General features: G+C 43.3%; 1 protein-coding gene across 5 annotated transcripts in view; it reads right to left on the minus strand.

The window, feature by feature from the left end:
• LOC134535445 (uncharacterized) overlaps window positions 1–22,592 on the minus strand; it is a 43,850-nt gene that overhangs the window by 5,828 nt on the left and 15,430 nt on the right. For 3 of the 5 annotated variants that reach the window (XM_063374548.1, XM_063374552.1, XM_063374551.1), the window contains 3 exons: window positions 17,065–17,166; window positions 7,425–7,556; window positions 5,707–5,823 (listed from right to left, as the gene is read on the minus strand). In XM_063374548.1, coding sequence (XP_063230618.1) covers window positions 5,707–5,823; window positions 7,425–7,556; window positions 17,065–17,166 — 351 coding nt within the window. The remainder of the gene's footprint in view (window positions 1–5,706; window positions 5,824–7,424; window positions 7,557–17,064; window positions 17,167–22,592) is intronic. The other 2 variants (XM_063374549.1, XM_063374550.1) reach the window with 2 other exon arrangements.

Here is a 22,592-nt window from a genome sequence, read left to right on the forward strand (position 1 = left end):
CTAAACTCTCTGGTACTTCCCCAACAGTGCAAGTAAAGCCAAATGGTCGCGTATCAAAACAAATATAAGAGTGTAAAATGTTAGTAATGCAATTAAAAATGAAGAACCTAAACATACATATTTACTGTAAACACACACCAAGCATTCCAGTTACAAAATCGTACAAGCTGATCATTCCCACATAATCAATAGCAATCGACATATATTTATAACCACTAAAAACTAAATTAATAACATTATACTTAACTATTTGTTACAAACCAAATAACATTTAAAATACTGGAAAAGGTCTATGATAAAAGTTTAAAAATTTCCTGCTCAACATACTTCAAAAAACAATATATGAAATCTGATAATCTTACCATTTACCTCAAAGATTAATTTCAATAAATATTCAACAACACAGAAAAAATAACAAATTATCACAATGAATATGCCTAAGTAGTGAACTGACAAATTACTCCCATAAACAAATTTATCAAATTTAGAAAATAAAGTTCCACAACAATGTTCTCGAGATAAAGACACGATTGCAGTTGACTTGTAACTTGCATCGCAAGCTCTGCCTAAACATTTGAAGTAATTCTAGCCTGGTGAAATAATGCCTCTGGTCGATGTATGGAAAAAAAACCATGAATTGCTGCCCAATGTAATATCTTACTGTGTAGGCCTTTTAAACTTGTTCCGATTTGGCGAAGGTACCTTACCAGTAGAATCCGTGCGAACCTTGAATTTTTTCTGTGTGCTACAAAATTCACAGCTGACTATATGTTACAAAAATAACAGATGTTTAGCTGCAAACAATATGAAACCCAACCAAATATGTTTCCAGTGTCACTCGAGTTCCAGATGGGCCTTCAAGCTTGTAGTTATTACATAGGTAATGGAAGAGCTCTGCTTTTATCAGAATAAAAACAGTTCCTGGTAGACCTGTTAGCATATGGGTTCCAGTGATTGAGGTGAGAGATGTTCCTTTATGTGGGATAACACTAGAGTATCTATCTAAATGTTCGTCTGTCCATACATGAAACTGGAAGTGTTCCTGACTCCTGAGGGAGCAGGTGCTCGCCATGAGGTGTCGGACTGTTGCCACCCTAGAATCCAAGGCATAATCCAACAGAACCACGGAATATGTGCATGAAAGGCATGAAAGGCATCAAAGGCAACCTGCTACCTCCACGTGGTACCAGTAGAAATTACTCTAGAGTAATTACGAAAGTGGGCTATGCCGGGAGTACTCGTCCATCTACATCCTCAGTTGTAGGAAAGAGGTACTTGGTATTCCGGAAGAGCTCTCTCTGCAGGCAACTGCAGGTTCTGAAACCTTACCGGGGCTCAGCACTGCTGGGCCCTCAGGCCGTGGGTCCCAAAGGCAGTGGATTCTGATATGCAGTACAACATATGGCAGAATGGAAATAGCCGGTCCTGGGCGGGGCTTCTGACCTGGAAACGAGTGTGAACGGCCGCAGAAGCTGTAAGCTCCGGGGAGCCGGAGACGGTGGGATATCCGAGGGGTTGGAGGTCCCAAGGTGACCCTGCAGTCCGGACTGGTTATCTTACGGCCGGAGAAACCCCTAGTGCTTTACGAGCGAGCCCCAGGAGTCCCACTCCAAAACAGGTGGATTGGTGAGCAGTGTCACATGCTCCGGCACTAGCCTGGAGAGCCAGTAGAGGCTGGATCACGGGCTCTCTGAGTGTTCTGAGGGGTCCCGGAGATTAAATATAACCTTGCTGCTGCCATTTTGGGCTATGTCATCATCACCTTTGACCTATGACATCCTTACTTTCCTCTTGGATTAATATTTCCTTCCATTTTGAATTCTAGAACTTCCTACCATCTTGGATTATGTCATCCCCTCTGACTTGTGACATTATCGACATCACCTCCTCCTCCTCTTCATAGTCATCATAGTCTTCTTCCTCCCTCAATTTTGCTCATACATCCACCATCTTGGATTTATTTTTCTCATGCTCACCCATTTCACTTATAAATCCACTATCTGGTATTTAAATTCCTCATGCTCTCCAATTTCACTTACTCAACTAACATTTTGTATTTCATTTTCCCATACTCTTATGTATACACCCACCATCTTGGATTATATAATCATAAGCTACATCATAAACTTTTATTATTTACCCAAGCTACAAGAATACCTTCATGTATTATTCGTTATTTTAACGTTGTTGGTTGAATAAGAATGTATTGTATGCAGTCTCCAAATTTTACAAACCAAAAGAAGGTTTAGGTGCCTCCTTAGAAAATTGTGGGATGGAAAAAAATTATAGGGAAATTTGTGGGAAAATGGGAAATTTTAAGGTAAAAATGGGAATTGTTTAGGAAATTTAGGGAAAATAGGGAAATATCCGGGAAAACAGTAAAATCAGAAGTCAAAATAAACACATCCGAAATCCGAAACCACAATGCACTGCGCTCGGAACTACATAATCATACTACTTTAAATATTTTTTTGATTTTACAGTTTATTTGTGGGGGAGCCATCATCCGCGTCTCACTGACTCGTAGCTCTGGGAACTTATCCATCCACCTGAAACATCCTTCTAAATAACTCCCCAGCATCCCCGGCTCATCGCGCAGTGCCGGGACTGTCACATGACCACGCCGCGGGGGCGGCCTGGGCGGCTCTGGCCGACTGCAGGGACATTCACACACATTTTTCAACTGACCTCCTGTAGATTCATGGCTCGCGTAGCCACGTTTCGAATCACAGCTAAACAAGCCTCCAATCGCAAAACTCTCTATCAGCGCCACTGCCGCTCGGATCAACTATCTTACTTCTTAACTGGTGTAACCTGCCCAGTGTTTCAGTCTAATTGTAATTGGTCAGCGCAAGCCATGAAACTGTAACCAATATCATGTTTCATTAAAACCACATCTTTTCTATTTAGTTTTGCTTTCGTTTATAGTAGTTTGAAATCAATAATAGTCAGGCATCAGCCACCTATGCTGTGTAGGGAGTCAGCAGCAGCAACAGCCTAGGTGCCTGCTGTACCACGCAACAGCATCAGGCTGGTTCCGAGCTAGCCTGGCGCCCTCCCGGACAGCAACACTCAGCACCAACCATCCCACTAGGCGCACCCGGGTGGTGGCAACCGAACACAACCAAGTGTATTTGTTTGGGAGACGTCTGGGTTAGGGAAGACTCTAGGTGCGTCCCAGGCCGTCTAATCATGCTGGGTCTCAGCCATGCAGAAAAGTTAGCATGCATCTTGTGCTTTGTTCGGGGATTGGCCAGCCATGGCCTATCTTAACTCTAAACTATAACTAGTTATGTTGGGCCCAGGTAGTTAGGGGTTAGTCATGCGGGCTTGATTATAGCAAGCATCAAGCAGGCAGGTTCAGTATAGAACAAGAAGGACGGCCCAGGGAGAAGTGTTGGTCAGGGACAGAAAGTATCTACCATGCTGGGGTCGGCCCTTACTGGTGTTTGTGCGCGTCTAGGTTGGTACCAGTGGCGCATGCGCGAATTGGCTCATCGAGTCACACTCCAGAACAGACAGAGCGGCAGGTCGCCTGTCGCCAGTAAAAGGCTGTCGCAAGTTCTGTCGTTGCGAAACCATGGCTCCAGCATCTACGCTTCAGGAGCTTCGAGATTGTTAGTTTAAAACCGCGAGTTTTTGCTTCGGGTTCACACTCCGGAAGAGAGAGAGAGAGAGAGAGAGAGAGAGAGAGAGAGACCACGGCAGGAGGGGCGATAATGTTGTGAGATCATAGGCAATAGTTACGTCAAGAGAGAAGACAAACACAGGTGAAAAAGACTATACATAATACCCCTATGGTGCCTTAGAAATAACCTAAGGTGTGTGGTTAAAATGATCTGTGCATATACCCAGGGGCGTAGGAACCGGGGGGGACAGGGGGGACGTGTCCCCTTGAACTTTTTGGGTGGAGGGGACTGTCCCCCCCCAACTTTCTAGACAGTGATATTTTTATTTTATAATATTATTCTGCCCAACTTTATTTGTAATTTCTTCACTCATCAAATTTTATCTTAAGGAAACAATAATAATTTTAACATCGATGTATCCAATGGTTAGATACAAAAACTGCTTAAAAAGTGCTATTTTGCACTTTTAAAATCAAAATTTTCCGGTGGAGGACCCCCGGACCCCCCGTCTTAGTAAGAGGGGAATGGGTTTACATGACATCAAAATCATTATTTGTCCCCTCTAACTTTTAGAAAACAGCTACGCCAATGCATATACCTGTGTACTGTTAAACCCCCAACTCCAGCATAAACCTGCAGCAATGTGTCAAAACAACATAACCTCAAAGAACTACAGTGTTTACCGAGGCGGACCACATGACTGATCGGTGGATGGAGATCATGAGCACATCGACATTAGCAGCCATGCAGCTCACACTCGGCCCCTTGTACCTGCTTGGCTAGTGGCAAGTCCTTGTTCACTCGCTTAGGAATAGTGAGCACAGCATTCCACGCAGCCTGTATTTCCTTCCATGTTACAATGAATTATAGCACGAATCTTAGAAATAATGAAATACCTAAACTGACTTTATTTCATGCACGCCCGAAAGAGTATTTATGTGAGCATCAGCGGATGCGAGTCACCGGGTCTCATCTATGTTCAGTCAGAGAAGGTAGAAGGATGCACTTTCATAGTTTATCTGTCAACTGAGGCAATAAAATGGGATACAAACGATGTAAAACAGAAACTGTTGCAGCATTACAAGGGCAATAAACTATGTAATTAAAATAAAATAGTTTTCAGGAGATAAAATTTTCAAAACAACCACAGATGTAATGTTTGATATGGTGCTTCGACAAAAACACAGCGACCACTATACGAAACATACGAACTCAGCTATGAAACTAGACACATATTTTTGGCAACAAAAACGACGGCGCCGACGAACACAGTTAGGCTTCCTAAGACAAAACAGTTGCGACGTTTTAGTAACTGACATCTGTTCCCGTCATCACGCACAAACGTACCGAGCACTATTTTTCTTGAGGTTTCTCTATGCTATACCTACAGTATAAACCAGCATTAGAGAATGTTTCTTTTTAATATGTAAGCAGATCTTTCAGTACTTGCCAGTGATGTGTGACATCTAACCTCGGAAACGAGAAAATTCATGTGTTCGCATGTTACAAATACACTTATACAAAATTCGGACTTGAAATTTTACATAGATTTTTTTTTTAATAATGCTGAGCGTGATAAATACATGCAAGGTGTTTTCAGCTACAATTTTGGACGCGAATCTCACGTTTCCACAACCGCAGCAGCTACGTCCACTATTGAATCATTCCATTTGCAGAGCGAAATTTTAAACTATATAAAGGAAACGGCTCCGATAGCAGCGAAGAAGACTTGAAAACAAACTGGTTGTCTGTAAAGTCGGTTTACGGACCATAGTTTAACGTGACAACGTCATAAAAAAAACATTGATGAAATGATTGCATACTTTTATGAATAAAATTGAACCATTTTTATTTAATTATCACTATTTTGTATGGATACAAAGGAGTGAAATGAAATCTACAATTTAATTGATAAATTTACTTTTATTTGCACTCATTAATTCAAATATGTTTATTACTTTAACGGTACACAGCGTAACGGGACAATGTGTGTAACGGGACACTTTTTCGTGCGTGCAGCCGGAGTTCATCGATTTATTAGACGTTGTCACGTCAAATTGATTTATGGTCAAATTACCTCAGCATCAGCTTCAAATTCCAATTTGAAATCCCCTTCTTGGACAGACACGTGTTCGATTGGGGGATGAAGCACATCTTCCAATGGTAAACCATCAGGACCCATGGACCCATGCATCTGTGGGGAAAAAATTTGAGAAACCACATTTTTATCTGAGCTTCAACAGGAACAATATTACATATGTGCATATACATGTACAGACAGGTGTTGCTGTGCTTATGATGCAGGTTTCATGCACTCTCTCTGTGTGTGAGTGTACTCATGCAAATGTTCACACACATCATAAATCTTTTAAAAACTAATATGCGAATTTAATATTTTGCTAGAAAGTACTAGCTTCCTAGCTAAGAAAATAATCTAGCTAAAATAAAATGGTTGTTGTTATTTTAAAATATTACTTTGATAAACATTATTTAATTGCTGGGGAAAATGCTACTACACAGTATGCCTTCATGTAAACATGAACAAGTTGCTACTGTCTGTATAAACAACTAGTTCTTATTTTCAGTCTGGTATGGTTTAAGAATGGTTTTATCATTTCTGAACTCATATATACATATATATTCACATAGAGTACACACATATATATATATATATACACAAACATACATACACAACTCCGACATACCGTGGCGCACAAATCCTAAGCCAGGAGTCTTTATGCGCCCATAACTGTCTCCAGCTTCAGCTAATTAGTTGAACAGATATGCTGACAAGTTTGAAAGCAATCACTGAAACTTCGTGGAAAGGGGTCGACCATGTGTTCTCTTACTTCTCAAGTCCTTAGTTTATAAACCCGAGGCTCTGAGATGTTCTTCATGGGATAACTGTATGTTTGGAAATGAATTTTGGCACGGGGAACAATCAACCAGCACTTCCACTTTACGAATGTTCTATTTAGTAAGTTTTGAAAAATATATTTTATATATTGTTTGTTTTATGTCTCGACGAGACCAGAGGAAGACATAGCCCAACAGAAGCAAGGGCAACCAAGGGTGAAAAAGTAAAGAGTGGGGGGGGGGGGGGGGTTTCCTGCGTGGCTTATAGAACGGAACATACATTTTCCTCGAGTTATTCAGAACCCATGTTAATATCGAGCACAGATTGCTCTCGAATGCGATGATATTGAGCAACAGTAAACTCACTCTCATAGTACTATACATTTCCCCTTCCCCCCCCCCCCTCCCCTTTAATATTGTACAGAAGTAAAAATGACTTCTTAATCAAAATAAAAAATTACCCACTGCCTCTTCTTATTAAATCCCCGGAGAAACAGGAAAACAGCAGTTGATTACAAAAATAAAGAATATGCTCAAACACATAAGAAGTACACATGATAAGCAAACAGGATCTGAAGAACTTGCTCATAACATACACGGATGGAAAAGGAGGTACTTGAGGGGAGGACACTGGATCTGGGAGGAGGGAAGGACTTACGAAGGAGGCTCCAGAGGGGGGAGGAGTGAGGGTAGTTGGGGGTGGGAACTCCTTGCCACCGGGCGGAAGCCCAATTGCAGGTGTAAAAATTATTATTATTATTATTATTATAATTATAATTATAATAGCACATTCTGCTGCTGGTGTGCTGGAATTTCATTACTGCCGTCTCGTTGTAAACATAAACTGAACTTTTCGGTTGAAATCACTCGGCTCACTACTTTACGTTATTAAACGCAATGAAAGCAAATCTGTAAGCACCATTCTAACAAACAGCTCACCTCCTCGCACTCTACAGGATCATGTCTGAAGGGTTTTTCCTCGTGGACCGCCGAGCCTGAGGGTGTTGGGCAGTAGGTGCTGCCAGAGAGCGCTGCCACGTGGCCCCCGCTGCAGGCGGGCGGGTGTGCCTGCTGGGGAACAACCTTCCCCTCACTTCGCATGCAGTAGCCACCTTAAAGTAGTCGTCTAGATGATAGGCAGACAGTATTGTACATAAATAAAACTACCTGCCACAAAATAGTTGTATTCAATAATTTTTTATTGTAGTGTATGCATTTCGATAAATATTATTACATATTTGATATAATATGCGTAGCATAGCTATGTACATTTTATGCATATGCATATTTGTATTAGATATTATGCTAAGCATATTTTTATGCTTTGTACATATTAATCGTCTTAATGTTACATTCAGTGAGCTGGATTTTCAAGACTTATCTTGGTTTTCTACGTGTACTCCTGATTATTCCTGAAAAAACAATCTCTGCACGATTTTTTTTTAATAATGGAACATTCAATTGTATTCAGAGTTTCGTTTAATTTGTGAATTCCTGTTACTAAATCAGCACTAGCAAAATTTTAACCAGTTGAAATTCAAACAAAAAATAATCATTACTCAGTCAAATAATATGACTTAAAACAGCTGAGAAACTATCTTACTATCATTTTCATTACTCAGTCATTTGCATGTGTTTTCAGGAAATTTTTACGTAAGTCGGTTAACCAGGCGCATCCAGTCAGCAACAAGGCACGTCCAGTTAGATGACCAGACCCGACCAGTCGCTTGGTCAGGCTAGCACGGTCAGTCGGTGGCCAAGATGCCTCATAGCACACAGTTCAAGCAGTCATGTACACCACGGGGCAAGTCATGACCTGAACACAGACCTGACATCCAGAATCAACAAAAAGAACAAACATGCTCCAATTGCTCCAGTGCTCCAATTTATGCAAATGCTCCAATGCTTGAGAAATGCTTGTGATTTGTTTGTTTTTTTGTACTTGTAGAATTTACATAATGGCTTTTTATTTGTAATTTTGTTTTTTTCTCGAACCTGTCTTGTTTTGGTAAATTTATGTGATATTTAATAAAATTACTTTTTTTTTTTCATCAGTCAAGGATCGAACCGACGACTGATATCAATCGCATCAATCATTGTTTTAATAAACGATTTATATGATGAATTTTGGAATTTCTTCTGAATTTCCAGCTTAATAATTAGAGAAATTCAAGATGTCATCATTGGCACATCAAACATGCCAAAAACACCTACTGCCCACCGATGTCTCAGACGTTGCAGGCAACACTGGATAAACTTCAACAATGGAAGTCTCCACGGTCTGCTCTGCTGACGACAGCGCATGCTTGGGAATCTGCTGCAGTGCTGGAACAGCCGGTGCAGCTGTTGACGCCATTGCCAACAGGATCTGAGCCGTCGTCGGCGTCATTGCCAACAGGATCTCTGGAGCTGTCACCGGGGTCTGAGCTGTTGATGGTAGGCCTTCCATCAAAGTCGACATTGCACCATAGCAAGAGGTGAGTTGAGGGCCCTGTCGTCTGGGCCTCACTTATATACCCATGGGTGCTGGCATAATACACGAGTCGAAATAATAACTATTTTTTTTTTAGTAAAATATTTTTATTAGGTTAAAATGAAGGCAACTTAAAACTCTAGCAACAAAAACACAAATAGTTTAGATTTCACAAATTTATTTTTAAAAATACAAGTCACGAATACATGTTAGATTAGGGCAAAGTCTTCAACACTGCACGGACTGTCACGTCGACTCCAGCCACTGCCTTATCATCGACCCTGTCACCGGCCACCGGTCTCTCGGCAGCAGCTGCCCTGTGGGCCGACTGACGAGGTGTCGCGAGACAGGGAGTAGTGCCCTGCAGCTGCGCAGTTGCGGTCGCTCCACTGCCTTATCATCGACCCTGTCACCGGCCACCGGTCTCTCGGCAGCAGCTGCCCTGTGGGCCGACTGACGAGGTGTCGCGAGACAGGGAGTAGTGCCCTGCAGCTGCGCAGTTGCGGTCGCTCCACTGCCTTATCATCGACCCTGTCACCGGCCACCGGTCTCTCGGCAGCAGCTGCCCTGTGGGCCGACTGACGAGGTGTCGCGAGACAGGGAGTAGTGCCCTGCAGCTGCGCAGTTGCGGTCGCTCCACTGCCTTATCATCGACCCTGTCACCGGCCACCGGTCTCTCGGCAGCAGCTGCCCTGTGGGCCGACTGACGAGGTGTCGCGAGACAGGGAGTAGTGCCCTGCAGCTGCGCAGTTGCGGTCGCTCCACTGCCTTATCATCGACCCTGTCACCGGCCACCGGTCTCTCAGCAGCAGCTGCCCTGTGGGCCGACTGACGAGGTGTCGCGAGACAAGGAGTAGTGCCCTGCAGCTGCGCAGTTGCGGTCGCTCCACCGCCTTATCATCGACCCTGTCACCGGCCACCGGTCTCTCGGCAGCAGCTGCCCTGTGGGCCGACTGACGAGGTGTCGCGAGACAGGGAGTAGTGCCCTGCAGCTGCGCAGTTGCGGTCGCTCCACTGCCTTATCATCGACCCTGTCACCGGCCACCGGTCTCTCGGCAGCAGCTGCCCTGTGGGCCGACTGACGAGGTGTCGCGAGACAGGGAGTAGTGCCCTGCAGCTGCGCAGTTGCGGTCGCTCCACCGCCTTATCATCGACCCTGTCACCGGCCACCGGTTTCTCGGCAGCAGCTGCCCTGTGGGCCGACTGACGAGGTGTCGCGAGACAAGGAGTAGTGCCCTGCAGCTGCGCAGTTGCGGTCGCTCCACCGCCTTATCATCGACCCTGTCACCGGCCACCGGTCTCTCGGCAGCAGCTGCCCTGTGGGCCGACTGACGAGGTGTCGCGAGACAAGGAGTAGTGCCCTGCAGCTGCGCAGTTGCGGTCGCTCCACTGCCTTATCATCGACCCTGTCACCGGCCACCGGTCTCTCGGCAGCAGCTGCCCTGTGGGCCGACTGACGAGGTGTCGCGAGACAGGGAGTAGTGCCCTGCAGCTGCGCAGTTGCGGTCGCTCCACCGCCTTATCATCGACCCTGTCACCGGCCACCGGTCTCTCGGCAGCAGCTGCCCTGTGGGCCGACTGACGAGGTGTCGCGAGACAGGGAGTAGTGCCCTGCAGCTGCGCAATTGCGGTCGCTCCACTGCCTTATCATCGACCCTGTCACCGGCCACCAGTCTCTCGGCAGCAGCTGCCCTGTGGGCCGACTGACGAGGTGTCGCGAGACAAGGAGTAGTGCCCTGCAGCTGCGCAGTTGCGGTCGCTCCACCGCCTTATCATCGACCCTGTCACCGGCCACCGGTCTCTCGGCAGCAGCTGCCCTGTGGGCCGACTGACGAGGTGTCGCGAGACAAGGAGTAGTGCCCTGCAGCTGCGCAGTTGCGGTCGCTCCACTGCCTTATCATCGACCCTGTCACCGGCCACCGGTCTCTCGGCAGCAGCTGCCCTGTGGGCCGACTGACGAGGTGTCGCGAGACAGGGAGTAGTGCCCTGCAGCTGCGCAGTTGCGGTCGCTCCACCGCCTTATCATCGACCCTGTCACCGGCCACCGGTCTCTCGGCAGCAGCTGCCCTGTGGGCCGACTGACGAGGTGTCGCGAGACAAGGAGTAGTGCCCTGCAGCTGCGCAGTTGCGGTCGCTCCACCGCCTTATCATCGACCCTGTCACCGGCCACCGGTCTCTCGGCAGCAGCTGCCCTGTGGGCCGACTGACGAGGTGTCGCGAGACAAGGAGTAGTGCCCTGCAGCTGCGCAGTTGCGGTCGCTCCACTGCCTTATCATCGACCCTGTCACCGGCCACCGGTCTCTCGGCAGCAGCTGCCCTGTGGGCCGACTGACGAGGTGTCGCGAGACAGGGAGTAGTGCCCTGCAGCTGCGCAGTTGCGGTCGCTCCACCGCCTTATCATCGACCCTGTCACCGGCCACCGGTCTCTCGGCAGCAGCTGCCCTGTGGGCCGACTGACGAGGTGTCGCGAGACAAGGAGTAGTGCCCTGCAGCTGCGCAGTTGCGGTCGCTCCACTGCCTTATCATCGACCCTGTCACCGGCCACCGGTCTCTCGGCAGCAGCTGCCCTGTGGGCCGACTGACGAGGTGTCGCGAGACAAGGAGTAGTGCCCTGCAGCTGCGCAGTTGCGGTCGCTCCACCGCCTTATCATCGACCCTGTCACCGGCCACCGGTCTCTCGGCAGCAGCTGCCCTGTGGGCCGACTGACGAGGTGTCGCGAGACAGGGAGTAGTGCCCTGCAGCTGCGCAGTTGCGGTCGCTCCACTGCCTCTCCTTGCCGCATGGCCTCGCAGACTGCCCGAGCGACCTTGAGCTCTCTGCGCGCTGGGCTGGCCAGCTGGCAGGTCGCTCGGTGTCTCGTGGCAGACAGTCCACAGCTTCTCCTGTACATGCAGGTCATAGGCGTGCCCAGACATTTCCATTAGGGGGGCCCTGCTACATTTTTAAATCAGAAGCTGAATTTAGAATGTTAAATAGCCTAAATACATTCACTCATTGACTTGTTTATATTTTTGTGCAGTATCAACGATATATGTTTACTAGTCAATATTTATATCCGTATAATTTTAACAATCTTGAAAATAAGTTGTTTTTTTTCCATAGACAATGTTTAAAGTGTACTTACACATTTTTTCCCCCTCGAATTTCCAATAACTTGGTCCAGATCTACCTTGAAATGATCTTCTTTTTAGTGAATGCAAACACAGCAATTCAGACAACAGAACTTTAACAAACCTTTTAAAATATTTTTTTTTTGCTTAGCCATTTTAAGGGACCTCATGTTTTAAATAAACTAAGGCGGCTGTATTTCGAGAACGAAAAAATGTTTAATAATATTGTTAATTAGTATTTTGCAACACTTAAATACAGTTTGAGTGTCACAGTGCCAGGAATATACGAATATTAACGAACGCATTACAGAAAATGCCGATCTGAGTGATTACATTAGGGGGGGGGGTGGCCCCCCTGCCACCCCCCCCCCCCCCCCCTGTAGGCACGCCTATGATGTAGGTCCTCGCTGCTGACGAAAAGTAAAACTAGGTATTTTAACTCTAAAGAACATCACTTCTGTTGGGCATTAAAAAAATACATTTTTTAATATTTCCAGAAAAAAAAATAAAACAACGCCGAAATATGTATATGTGGTCTGCTTCTAAGTCAATACACCGTTCATCTTAATCCGTTTAATATGTTGTATGCGTTAAAAAAAAAAAATGCACTATTTTGCTCCCATTATCTCGAATCTCATTACTGTTCGGCGGTTACAAACAGTTAAAATAACTCAATTTCTTCTAAACACTAAATGGCAAATTTTAAGTGTGTGCTTGTGTGTATACTTTAAAACTAATACTTTCACAATACGGATTCACTGAGAGTACTAGTAGTATGTAAATGACGGACCTGGGACTGGCGTCTGGCTGTGCCTGTGGTGAATGACCGACCACCATCTCTGACGTCACGACGGCCATCTTGGATGAGTGTTACCTTGACCTTTGACCTTGACCTTGAAATTTGACCCTCAAAAGTTGCCAAAATTGGGCAAAGGTTGCCAAAATTGGGCAAAATTTGCCCAAAATTCCTCAAAAATCGACATCATTTCCATTCTTGTGGAAAAAAATTCCGCCAAAAAATCTAAAAATTTTTGATAAATTAAAAATTTCTCTTTTTGAGGGAAAAATTCCCGTTTCGAGGGGAAATTCCCGTTTATAGTCCTTAAAAATCCCAGCGGCTAGAAATGTCCATATATAGGCTTAAGCATCCATGTCTTCAGCCTCCGATAAGCCTCTGACGTAATCATGGATAATGTTGTCACCGTTACAATTTCCGTTACGGCCGCCATCTTTAAAATCTTTATTTATTATCCGATTTAAATGAAATTTTTTTAAAATTATAAAAAATAAAATTAAAAAATAAAATTTTAATAAAAAATTAAAATAAACAAACTTTTATGATACGGAGCTCGGAATCCTCGGTTCGAACCCTGTGAGGGCAAAAAAATGGCGACCGATCCTTCTACCCCATGGTGGCTGCAGGCAGACTGACTCCCACCACTTTTTTCAAAGCATATATATCGCCAGTGAGCATGATGTCACGTCCGCCATCTTGAAAATCCGTAATTGTTATGTTAGAAAATCGGGAAAAAATTTAAAAATCATTAAAAAAATTAATCAACCGAATTAAATAATAAAAATCCTTAAAACCACCGTTGCACTTTTCGTGACGGCCGCCATCTTGTTTTCGTCCACTAGAGTGTGCTGATACCATGTTAGTATAATTTTCTGGTCACCATTGTCCTCAACTGCTGACATTGAACTTTGAACTTGACCTTGAAATTTGACATTGACCTTGAAATTTGACATTAGGAGTATATAAAAGTATTTCCTGTTACAGGGTTCAGGAAGTGGAACCAGTAGACGACCGCCAGCTGATGTCAAGACCGCCATCTTGGGTGACCTTGACCTTCAAAATTTGCCGAAAATTTGCCAATATTTAAAGTTTTTTTGGGAAAAAATCCGACAAAAACTAAAAAAATTCTCTTTCCAGGAAAAAATTTTCTTTTTCGAAGAACAAAATTTTCTTTTTGGAAAAAATTTCCTATTTTATTCCCCAAAAAAGTCAAAGGGTTGAAATATCCTCAAAGAGGCTTAAATTGAGCATATTGTCCTTTAGCATGACCCTTTTCTCCGCTGCCATCTTGGATTATGTCACGGATGTAATTCTGGATTCCACCACCTCGGATTCTAGAAATTTTCGCCAGTTTGGATTCCACCAGCTTGGATTCTAAATCTTTCTGCCATCTTGGAATCGAGCATCCCACACCTTGGACATTTAACTTTTCGTTACACTGGCATCATCGAGTGCCCCACTCCCAAATGTTTCACTTTTTGTTACAGTAGAACATTCAATCATTTCCAATTGTAACATTATCGATGAAAACTTCGTTACATTCGCCATATTTAAAATTAGTGTATTTTAGTGTAGAAATTTGAGACAATTTTTAATAAAAATAATTTTATTTCATTTTTTAATACAATTCTGATAAAAAATCGCACTTGCTTCATAAGAGTCTGGTGATTGCAAAATAAAAATGGCGATAGGTCCTTCATCCACGGTCAACAGCAGACAGACCTTCCACCACTACCAAGTCAGAAATATGGCAGCTGGTATGTTATGTCCGCCATCTTGTATCTGCCATCTTGTTTTCGTCTGCTAGAGGCCGCCATATTGTCATATGACAGCACAGCCACCATTATGTTTTCAGTACTTGCTACTAGGAAGATTGGTGTCATGTAGTGCACACATCGTCTGCTGGAGGGCACTGCCGCTATCTTGTTTCCAATACTCGATACTAGGAGCAGTAGTGCCATGTAGTTAACACAACATCAGCTGGAGTGCGCTGCGACCATAATGGTTTAATTTTTACCCTCTAGAGTACAGTAGTATTTAATACTGTGTAATTATTTAACTAGAAATTCAAAAAAATGCAAAAAAAAAATCAAACTACTCATTATTGACTGATTGATCCGATTGATTACTGTGTTTAGTTCGATCCTTATTCAAAGAAAAAAAGATATTTTATGTTAAGAATGTGTATTTAATTAGATATCACTTCCATTTACCATCCAAGAGACAGGTTCAAGAAATAAAACCAAAAAATTACAAATTAAAATTTATAACATGCATTCTACTCTACTACAGGAACACTTAAGAATGTTAGCGATCATTTAGTTTTGCATTGGCTTGAACTGATCAATTCTCAGCTCCAATTGTTTTACTGGAGCCAAAGTCCAACCAGATCCCTTGCCGACATAGTCTTCCTCTTCCCGACAGGTTTTCTCAATACCTACTACGCTTAACAGATTCTTCTAAGCCGTGCGATAGGTAAAGAGCAGTATTCATATCTTCACTTGGTCGCGGAATGCCACTGCGGACCAGGCTCTCGCAGTGGTTAAGAGGTGCTTCCAGGAATGACACACTGTTCCGAACGTGCAAGCTGATGCCCGGCAGGATGGGATGGGGGTCGCCAGATGGCGGAAGATGGAAGAAGAGACCCACCACCAGGTCAACGAGTATGCCAGTGCGAGGTTCGGCCCCGCAGAGCAATGATACCATGTCAATGAGCAGGAGTGCCTCACGGTGGTGTGGGCACTAAAGCAGTACAGACAACGCCTAGAGGGGAGGCCGTTCACCCTGCGGATGGACTTTCAGTGCCTACGGTGACTGGACTCCATCCATGGCTGTAAGTCGAAACTCACCCAGTGTATCCTTATTGATTCAAAGTTTCTCATTGATGGTGGAACACATCCCGGGGCGAGAAAACCATCTGGCCGAAGAGATGTCCGGACACTCCGACTCCTCCACTGTGTTCCAGGATGACCAGGGATGGGACGATCTCCTACCACCATAATGCCCACCCGTTCCACCTCTTCAGAGCCGCCGCCACCACCCTGTATGCCTTGTGTGTCGTCGGCGAAAATGACATGCTTCCCCACAATCCCACCATGGCGAACCTAATTGAGTAAATGCATCAGGCTCAGAAGAACGACCCAGAGACACTAGCATGTCTAAGGCCATGTGGAGAGCGCCTGGTGCCAAACCAGTGCAGATGAGGGGCTATTAGAAACTATGGAGCCCGGGGACCATTTCGGGTGGCATATGCTTCACCTTCCTATAGTCCTCACATAATCACGAGCTTGCTGGCCACCTGGGGACAGAACAGATCCTAAAAGAAATAAAGAGAACGATTTTCTTGCCAGGAATGGCTTCCCATGTCCGGGCATATACACGGGCCTACCAGCGTTGTCAGAAATGTAAACCCGATGGCAGGGTGGGGTAGAACAACAAATACCCAGACGACCCGAAACCATTCCATATGGTTGCTTTAGATATAATGGGCCCATACCCATGTACATCCCGAGGAAAATGGTTCATCGTGGTCATCACTGACGTGTTCACCAGGTGGGCGTAGGATTGCGCTGTCGCGAATCTTGAAGCAGTAACTGTAATAGGTCTAATGGAGAAAGAAGTATAATATACTTGTCATAGATCTGTCGCAGGCAATGATGACGTGAGCGACTCCAACCTGCTCATGAAGAACGCAGACAGGAACTAGGGCTTGTCTCCTCTTGAAAACACCCCCTAGCAAGGTGGGGGATGTTTATAATCCTCTCAGCATCCGAACTAATGGAACTCTTGAAGGGCACATTACATTTTTCGCCCAGGGGTGTACACATGCATAGACATGCCAGTTCCTACTAATCGCCACATGGTGGACTCAGCATAGCAGATGTGGCCGCGATACTGCCACAGTCGTTTTATTTTCCTTCGATTTATCCCTGATAAAAAAAAGATGTGCGAGACCATTTTAGTTTTAAACTCTTCCTTCGCATTGTTTAGCCTTCTTAGCATAAAAGCCTATGCAAGCCTGAATAAGTATATAAATGTAGAATACTTAACAAATATGTCTCACTTGTGCTCACTATTATTATGTTTTGTTTCTCATATGTTTGCTGGTGTAACTGCACGAAAGGAAGTGACAGTAAGAGAAAGAAGATGCATGAACTATGACAGTAGTAGAAGCAAGAAGTACGAATGACGACACTCACATTACGACCAAGGACTGACTGCTCGGTTCTGGTGACATCCTGGATCACAGGACTTAGCAGGCCACCTGAGCTAAGTTCCTTCACAGATAGACCTTTCTGCATCTGAAAAATTATAAACAAGAACACAGTCATTACTTCGTGAAATACATGTTGCCAATTCTCATCTTAAGACTCAGTCCCACATGCCATGTTTCAATTTAAGAGCTTTTCCTGTTTATATATATATATATATATATATATATATATATACCTATATATATATATACCTATATATATACATACCTATATATATACATACCTATATATATATATATATATATATATAAACGATAGTTCTCGTACATTTCTTTGTGAATGGGTCACTCATTTCCTCACCAGACATTTTTACTAAACTTAATTTACGAGCTGTAAATAATCATGTATGTATGCATGATTACTAACACATCACTTTTAATAGCTAACATATTTATTAAATATCTGGTGAGAATATTTAAAACGAAAAAATAATATGCAAGAGCGCTAACATGATTAGCTCACAGGAGCCCGCACATAACGTAACAAGAATGACAAGATCTTGAAGTAACTAACACAAAATATGGCTTAGAGGCCCCACCCATGTGCACTTAGCAGAGCAAGGCAGCGCTAGGGTCGACTCTTGCACACACAGCTATTGAAAGTAGTCTCTATGCACAAGGCAATGAGCGAGTGCATGCAACTAGGGCACTTCAAGTGGTGATCCTTTCACACTACCGTTGAAAGTTATAACAAAGCTTAGAACATTAGTCTTGGGTGGTTTTATTAATATTCAGTTGCAAACTAAAATAAATAGTTTTGAAATTGCCGCTTTTTACCATGTTGGAAGACTTAAAATACATATTTTCCAAACACCAAATGTCTTTAAAGTACCTATTCATTTCACGTAGTTGAATTTTTTTTTCCCTTTGACCAAAAACATATTGCAAATGGTTATTTAGTTGCTTTAAGTTAGTTACTTCAAACTTCCTACAGTGAAGTTTCATGCCAGGAAGAGGCTCCTTACTTAAAACAATTCCTAGTCGTGTACTTTCGATAGTTTTCAATCAAACAAAATGTACAGTTCTTCTTGATGGCTGTTACATAACCATTATCATTGATGGTGTACTTGTAGAGCTTTACGTCTGCTGGTATCATTTAAGTGGCTTGTTCAGTGTTGTTTGAGCTGCACAGCGGCGCTGCAGACTAGACCCAGCACAGCTCATGCCTGCATTCACAGATAAAACCAGCTCCGGGCCTCAATAGCGTGCATAAGGTCAGGAACAAATTATCATGTTTGAAATACCTGGCAGAACGAGCTCCTCCCGCCACAACTTGTGTGACGTCAGCCACAACCCTAATGAGAGCTCACCGGTCGACTTTGGCAGGGTTCCGTTATGTACATGATGCCACTTCAAGTCATTCCATTTCTATTTATATGTTCAATACTGCACTTCATGTTATGTTCTCCAGGCATCTTCGGGCACCAATTTACGAGCTTAAAGATATACACAATCTTTTTACGCCCATTTGTCGATCTAGTGGCTCGCTAACTGCAAAATGGCAGTTTCCAGCCAACGACAGTGCACTGGTACTACAGCTTGTGCTCCGGACCAGCGAAGAAGCAGATGTCTGTGCGACACCATGGCATTAACGCTTATGAGCATGGCGTGCACGCATGATGTAACAGAACCGTGGCTGTGTTTACGTTGGCCGTCAGTTATGTTTGTTTCAAAGAGAGCTGTTTTACTTTAATCACTGCTAGTAATAAATTCATAGCATTAGGTAATCCCAAAAGATGTACATCGATTTTTGAACTACACTGCGCATACACATGAAGTATAACACATGTTCAAAAATTTATAGCAGTTCCAATAAAAAAAATGCAAGATCAAAAATTTTTTCACAGGAATTAGTAAATTTTTATACGTGCATATATTTCTAGCCATGTAGAATTGATCTTTAAATGTCACTGTACAAAATGATACTCAACAAAATTAGCTTAAAGCATGAACCTGCATAATTTTATCTGGCTTTACATTAATACAATTGTACGATTGGATATTTAACTTTAATTTAAAAAATTTGAAATGGCATTGGTCAGTTTTGATTGTTAGAAAATGGATTATATCTGTGCCACCACTACAAGCGCACAATGACCATAATTAATAAAAAGGGCAAATGCCAATCAATTCTTAGTTAAAAAATAAAACAAATTAAAAATATCAATAGAAATACAGCGTGACAAAAGAATGCCTACACCAGAAAACTATTTATTACAAAACCCGCGATATGAACTTTATCCAGATTAACACCAAAACAAAAATGGGAATGAAATGTTAACAATTTAAAAATAAGCTGCAAACACTAATTTTAACCTAGCGAAAGTAGTCCTAATATGGAGTGAATATTATTTAGTAAAGCTAATGCATGGATTTTATGTTTGCTGTACCTAGTTTAAAAAAAAGGAAAGCTTGGGATCAGGTGGAGAGAGAGAAGGCAGCCGGTATCTTGGATGAATTATATCTCAGCGGCGATAAAAGATGGCCTTGATCTTGATCCCTTCGCCATTTAAAATTCCAGAAAATTCTACCATCTACGAGCGGAATTCTTCCATAAATTTTAAAAATCCTGGTTATAAGAATACAGTGCTGCTCCCTATAGCAAATGTCTGGAAACACCTGTTTCTCCTCGTGCGCGATCTGTTGAGTTAGTTAATAATTGGAACTAAAGAAAGTCACCGTCAGAAATGCCATCTGTAGTCTTTAAGTTAACCTAAGAAGCAGCTGGGACTGACAGAGCTACCTACCGACATATTCGATACACTACTCTGAGAGAAAAAATGTTTTAATTATTCCATGGAGTGTATAAGAGTGTATATCAGAATTCCCTCAAATACTTTTAACTTATGGAAGTGTTCCATTATGGTACTTTTCCCCCTGTTTCGAGGAGGCCAGGAGGAATTCTGCCATTATGGTAGTTTTCAAATATGGTAGTTGAGTGGACTATCAGAAACTCATCAGGAGCACTGGTATTATGGACGAAGTGGTCAGACACAGTGACTGAGTGGAAGGACAGCGGGGCTGGTGCGCTGGCCTCGAATGGACTGGTTAGGTCTAGTGTATGTACGGATAGTAGGGTGTATGGCTTGTACTACCTACTCAAACATTGGTCACCAAGTACATTTCTTCACAGGTATTTCTGTATCATATCAAATTCACACATCGCAATTAATTTCGTTTAAATTATGACACAGCGAAACTGATCAAGGTTCTACATTCCGGTAGTCGACCTTGTCATAGACCTTAAATAACTAAAGTAATTTTGTAGGTCACACATGAAAACAATTAAGTTTGATAAATGATAAATCGTAAGAGTATTTTCTTTTCCATATAACTGTGTGTATGCAAGATTGTTAACATTAGTTAAATGTGCAGTTACCAAATGGTGCTATTTTGAAATGTATATTTGAAAGGTATTCACAAGCTAGTTAGTGATAACCATAAGTGTAAAATAATATGTGTAACAGCTAAAATGTGAACTAAAAGCATGTGCCATGTGAACCAATCCCTGACATTGACATGTGGCTTCAATACGATAAACTTGGAGAACTATTGAGCTTGCGACTCGTTGAAGAGTGACGTCTGAACCCCGCGCAGCTATTGCACAAGTCGCAGCAAGAGCGCCGCAGTTGAACTGCGGTTAACCTCACGACAAGGGCAAACTACTGTTGCACTCTGCTGACGAATTGATTGTTGCTGCGTTCTTAGCAGGTTCTACGCAGTATGCTCAGTGCCTCACACTTGAATACTTGGACTGCACCACGCAAAGACATCACCTACGCACAAACATCGACAATGGCCAACAATTAAATAATACGTTGTGTCAAAACATTTTTTTTTTTTAATTTTAAGGGTTGACATGCCTTGTGTTTTAGTTTAAAGTGAGTAGTTGATAACAGTATTTCCGTCGACAGGAATAGGAGTGAGGTGCCTGCCTGTCCGCCATATTGCTGTGACATCATGACATCCATCTTGTATGACCTTGATCTTTGACCTTGACCACGGCCATCATCTTGTATCCGCCATCTTGTATTCCGCCCTTGTAGTCTGTCATTTTTGATTATGTCACATCCACCATTTTATTTTTTGCAATCTTGTTTTCTAGAATTCTCCGCCAATTTGTATTATGACATCACCGTTGCAATTTTTGTTACGGCTGCCATCTTAAAAATCTGTAATATTAGAGAAAGTTTGGGAAAAATTATAAAAAATTAATAAAATTTTAATAAAAACATTTTGACCATTAAAAAATATATATAAAAAGTATTTAATTACAATTTAAATAAACTATTAATTAAAAATTCACTTAGATCATGAAGATTTCCATCTTGTTTTCATCTGTTGGTGGCCAACACCTTGGATTATTACATCACAGCCATAACTAAAATTTCAATAGTGACATCATAATTCAAAATCGCGGAAAGTTCTAGAAACCAATATGGCGGAAACAAAGGTGGCAGAAAACAAAATGGCAGATGTGACATAATAATTCAAAATGGCAGAACCCAAGATGGCGGTATCCATAATGACGAATCCAAGATGATGGCCTGGGTCAATGTCACAGTCAAGGTAGTTCAAGATGGCCGCCGTGATGTTACAATCCAAGATGGCGGATTGGCCAGGCAACTCACTCCTACTCCTGCTGCCAGACATACTATTACATACTACTCAAGTGGATCATTAAATTGTTATGTTATAATTAGCGTATATATATTATTTTTGAAATAACACCGTCTCCAAGCGTCTGAGCAACATGTTCGCGGAGGATCGGAGCCCCTGAAGCTAGAGGGAGCCTCGCCATGTTGCCGGGAGACGGCAGAGGAAAGTACAGTGCTGCCACACGGTGGTTGTTCCCGGGAACTAGCGCAGAGACACGCCGAGTGCTTCAGTAGGCGGCCTCTATGGTTCCTTCTCACTGTTCACAGGAGCACATGCAGCGCATTTCGGCTGATGTAAGTACTTTATTATAACTGAACTTCCGAACTTCGAAAAAACACTGCATACTTCTACAAATGAATGAACGTCAATATCGGCTGATATTCACGGCGGAGAATCGATACAAGCGCCACACTGAAACAACTCAGACCGGTGTAATTATTGGCGGCGTGACCTTCCGTACACTCGTACTCAAGATCCGACAAAATATTACACACTTTTTCTCATAATAGCTGTTAATATCGAATATTATATTGTTTCATTAAGTAAATGTAAATAGCGTGCGTACGTGGTCACTTACAATGCCTGAGAGAATCCCTAGCTGTTGTGTTGGGGCATGGGACCGTCCCCCTCTCTCCTCTTGGTGCTGTGCCGCACGCTCTAGGCAGTCTCTCTCCCTCTCTCTCTCTCCCTCCCCCCTCTCCCCCTCTCCCCCTTCCACTCTCTCTCTAGACACGCGCGTCTCTCAATAATAACTGTCGCATCGGTCGACAAGTGCCCCGGACACGGCAGCAGATG

This window comes from Bacillus rossius, chromosome 8, assembly GCF_032445375.1.
Source record: "Bacillus rossius redtenbacheri isolate Brsri chromosome 8, Brsri_v3, whole genome shotgun sequence".
NCBI classification, from domain to species: Eukaryota; Metazoa; Arthropoda; class Insecta; order Phasmatodea; family Bacillidae; genus Bacillus; species Bacillus rossius.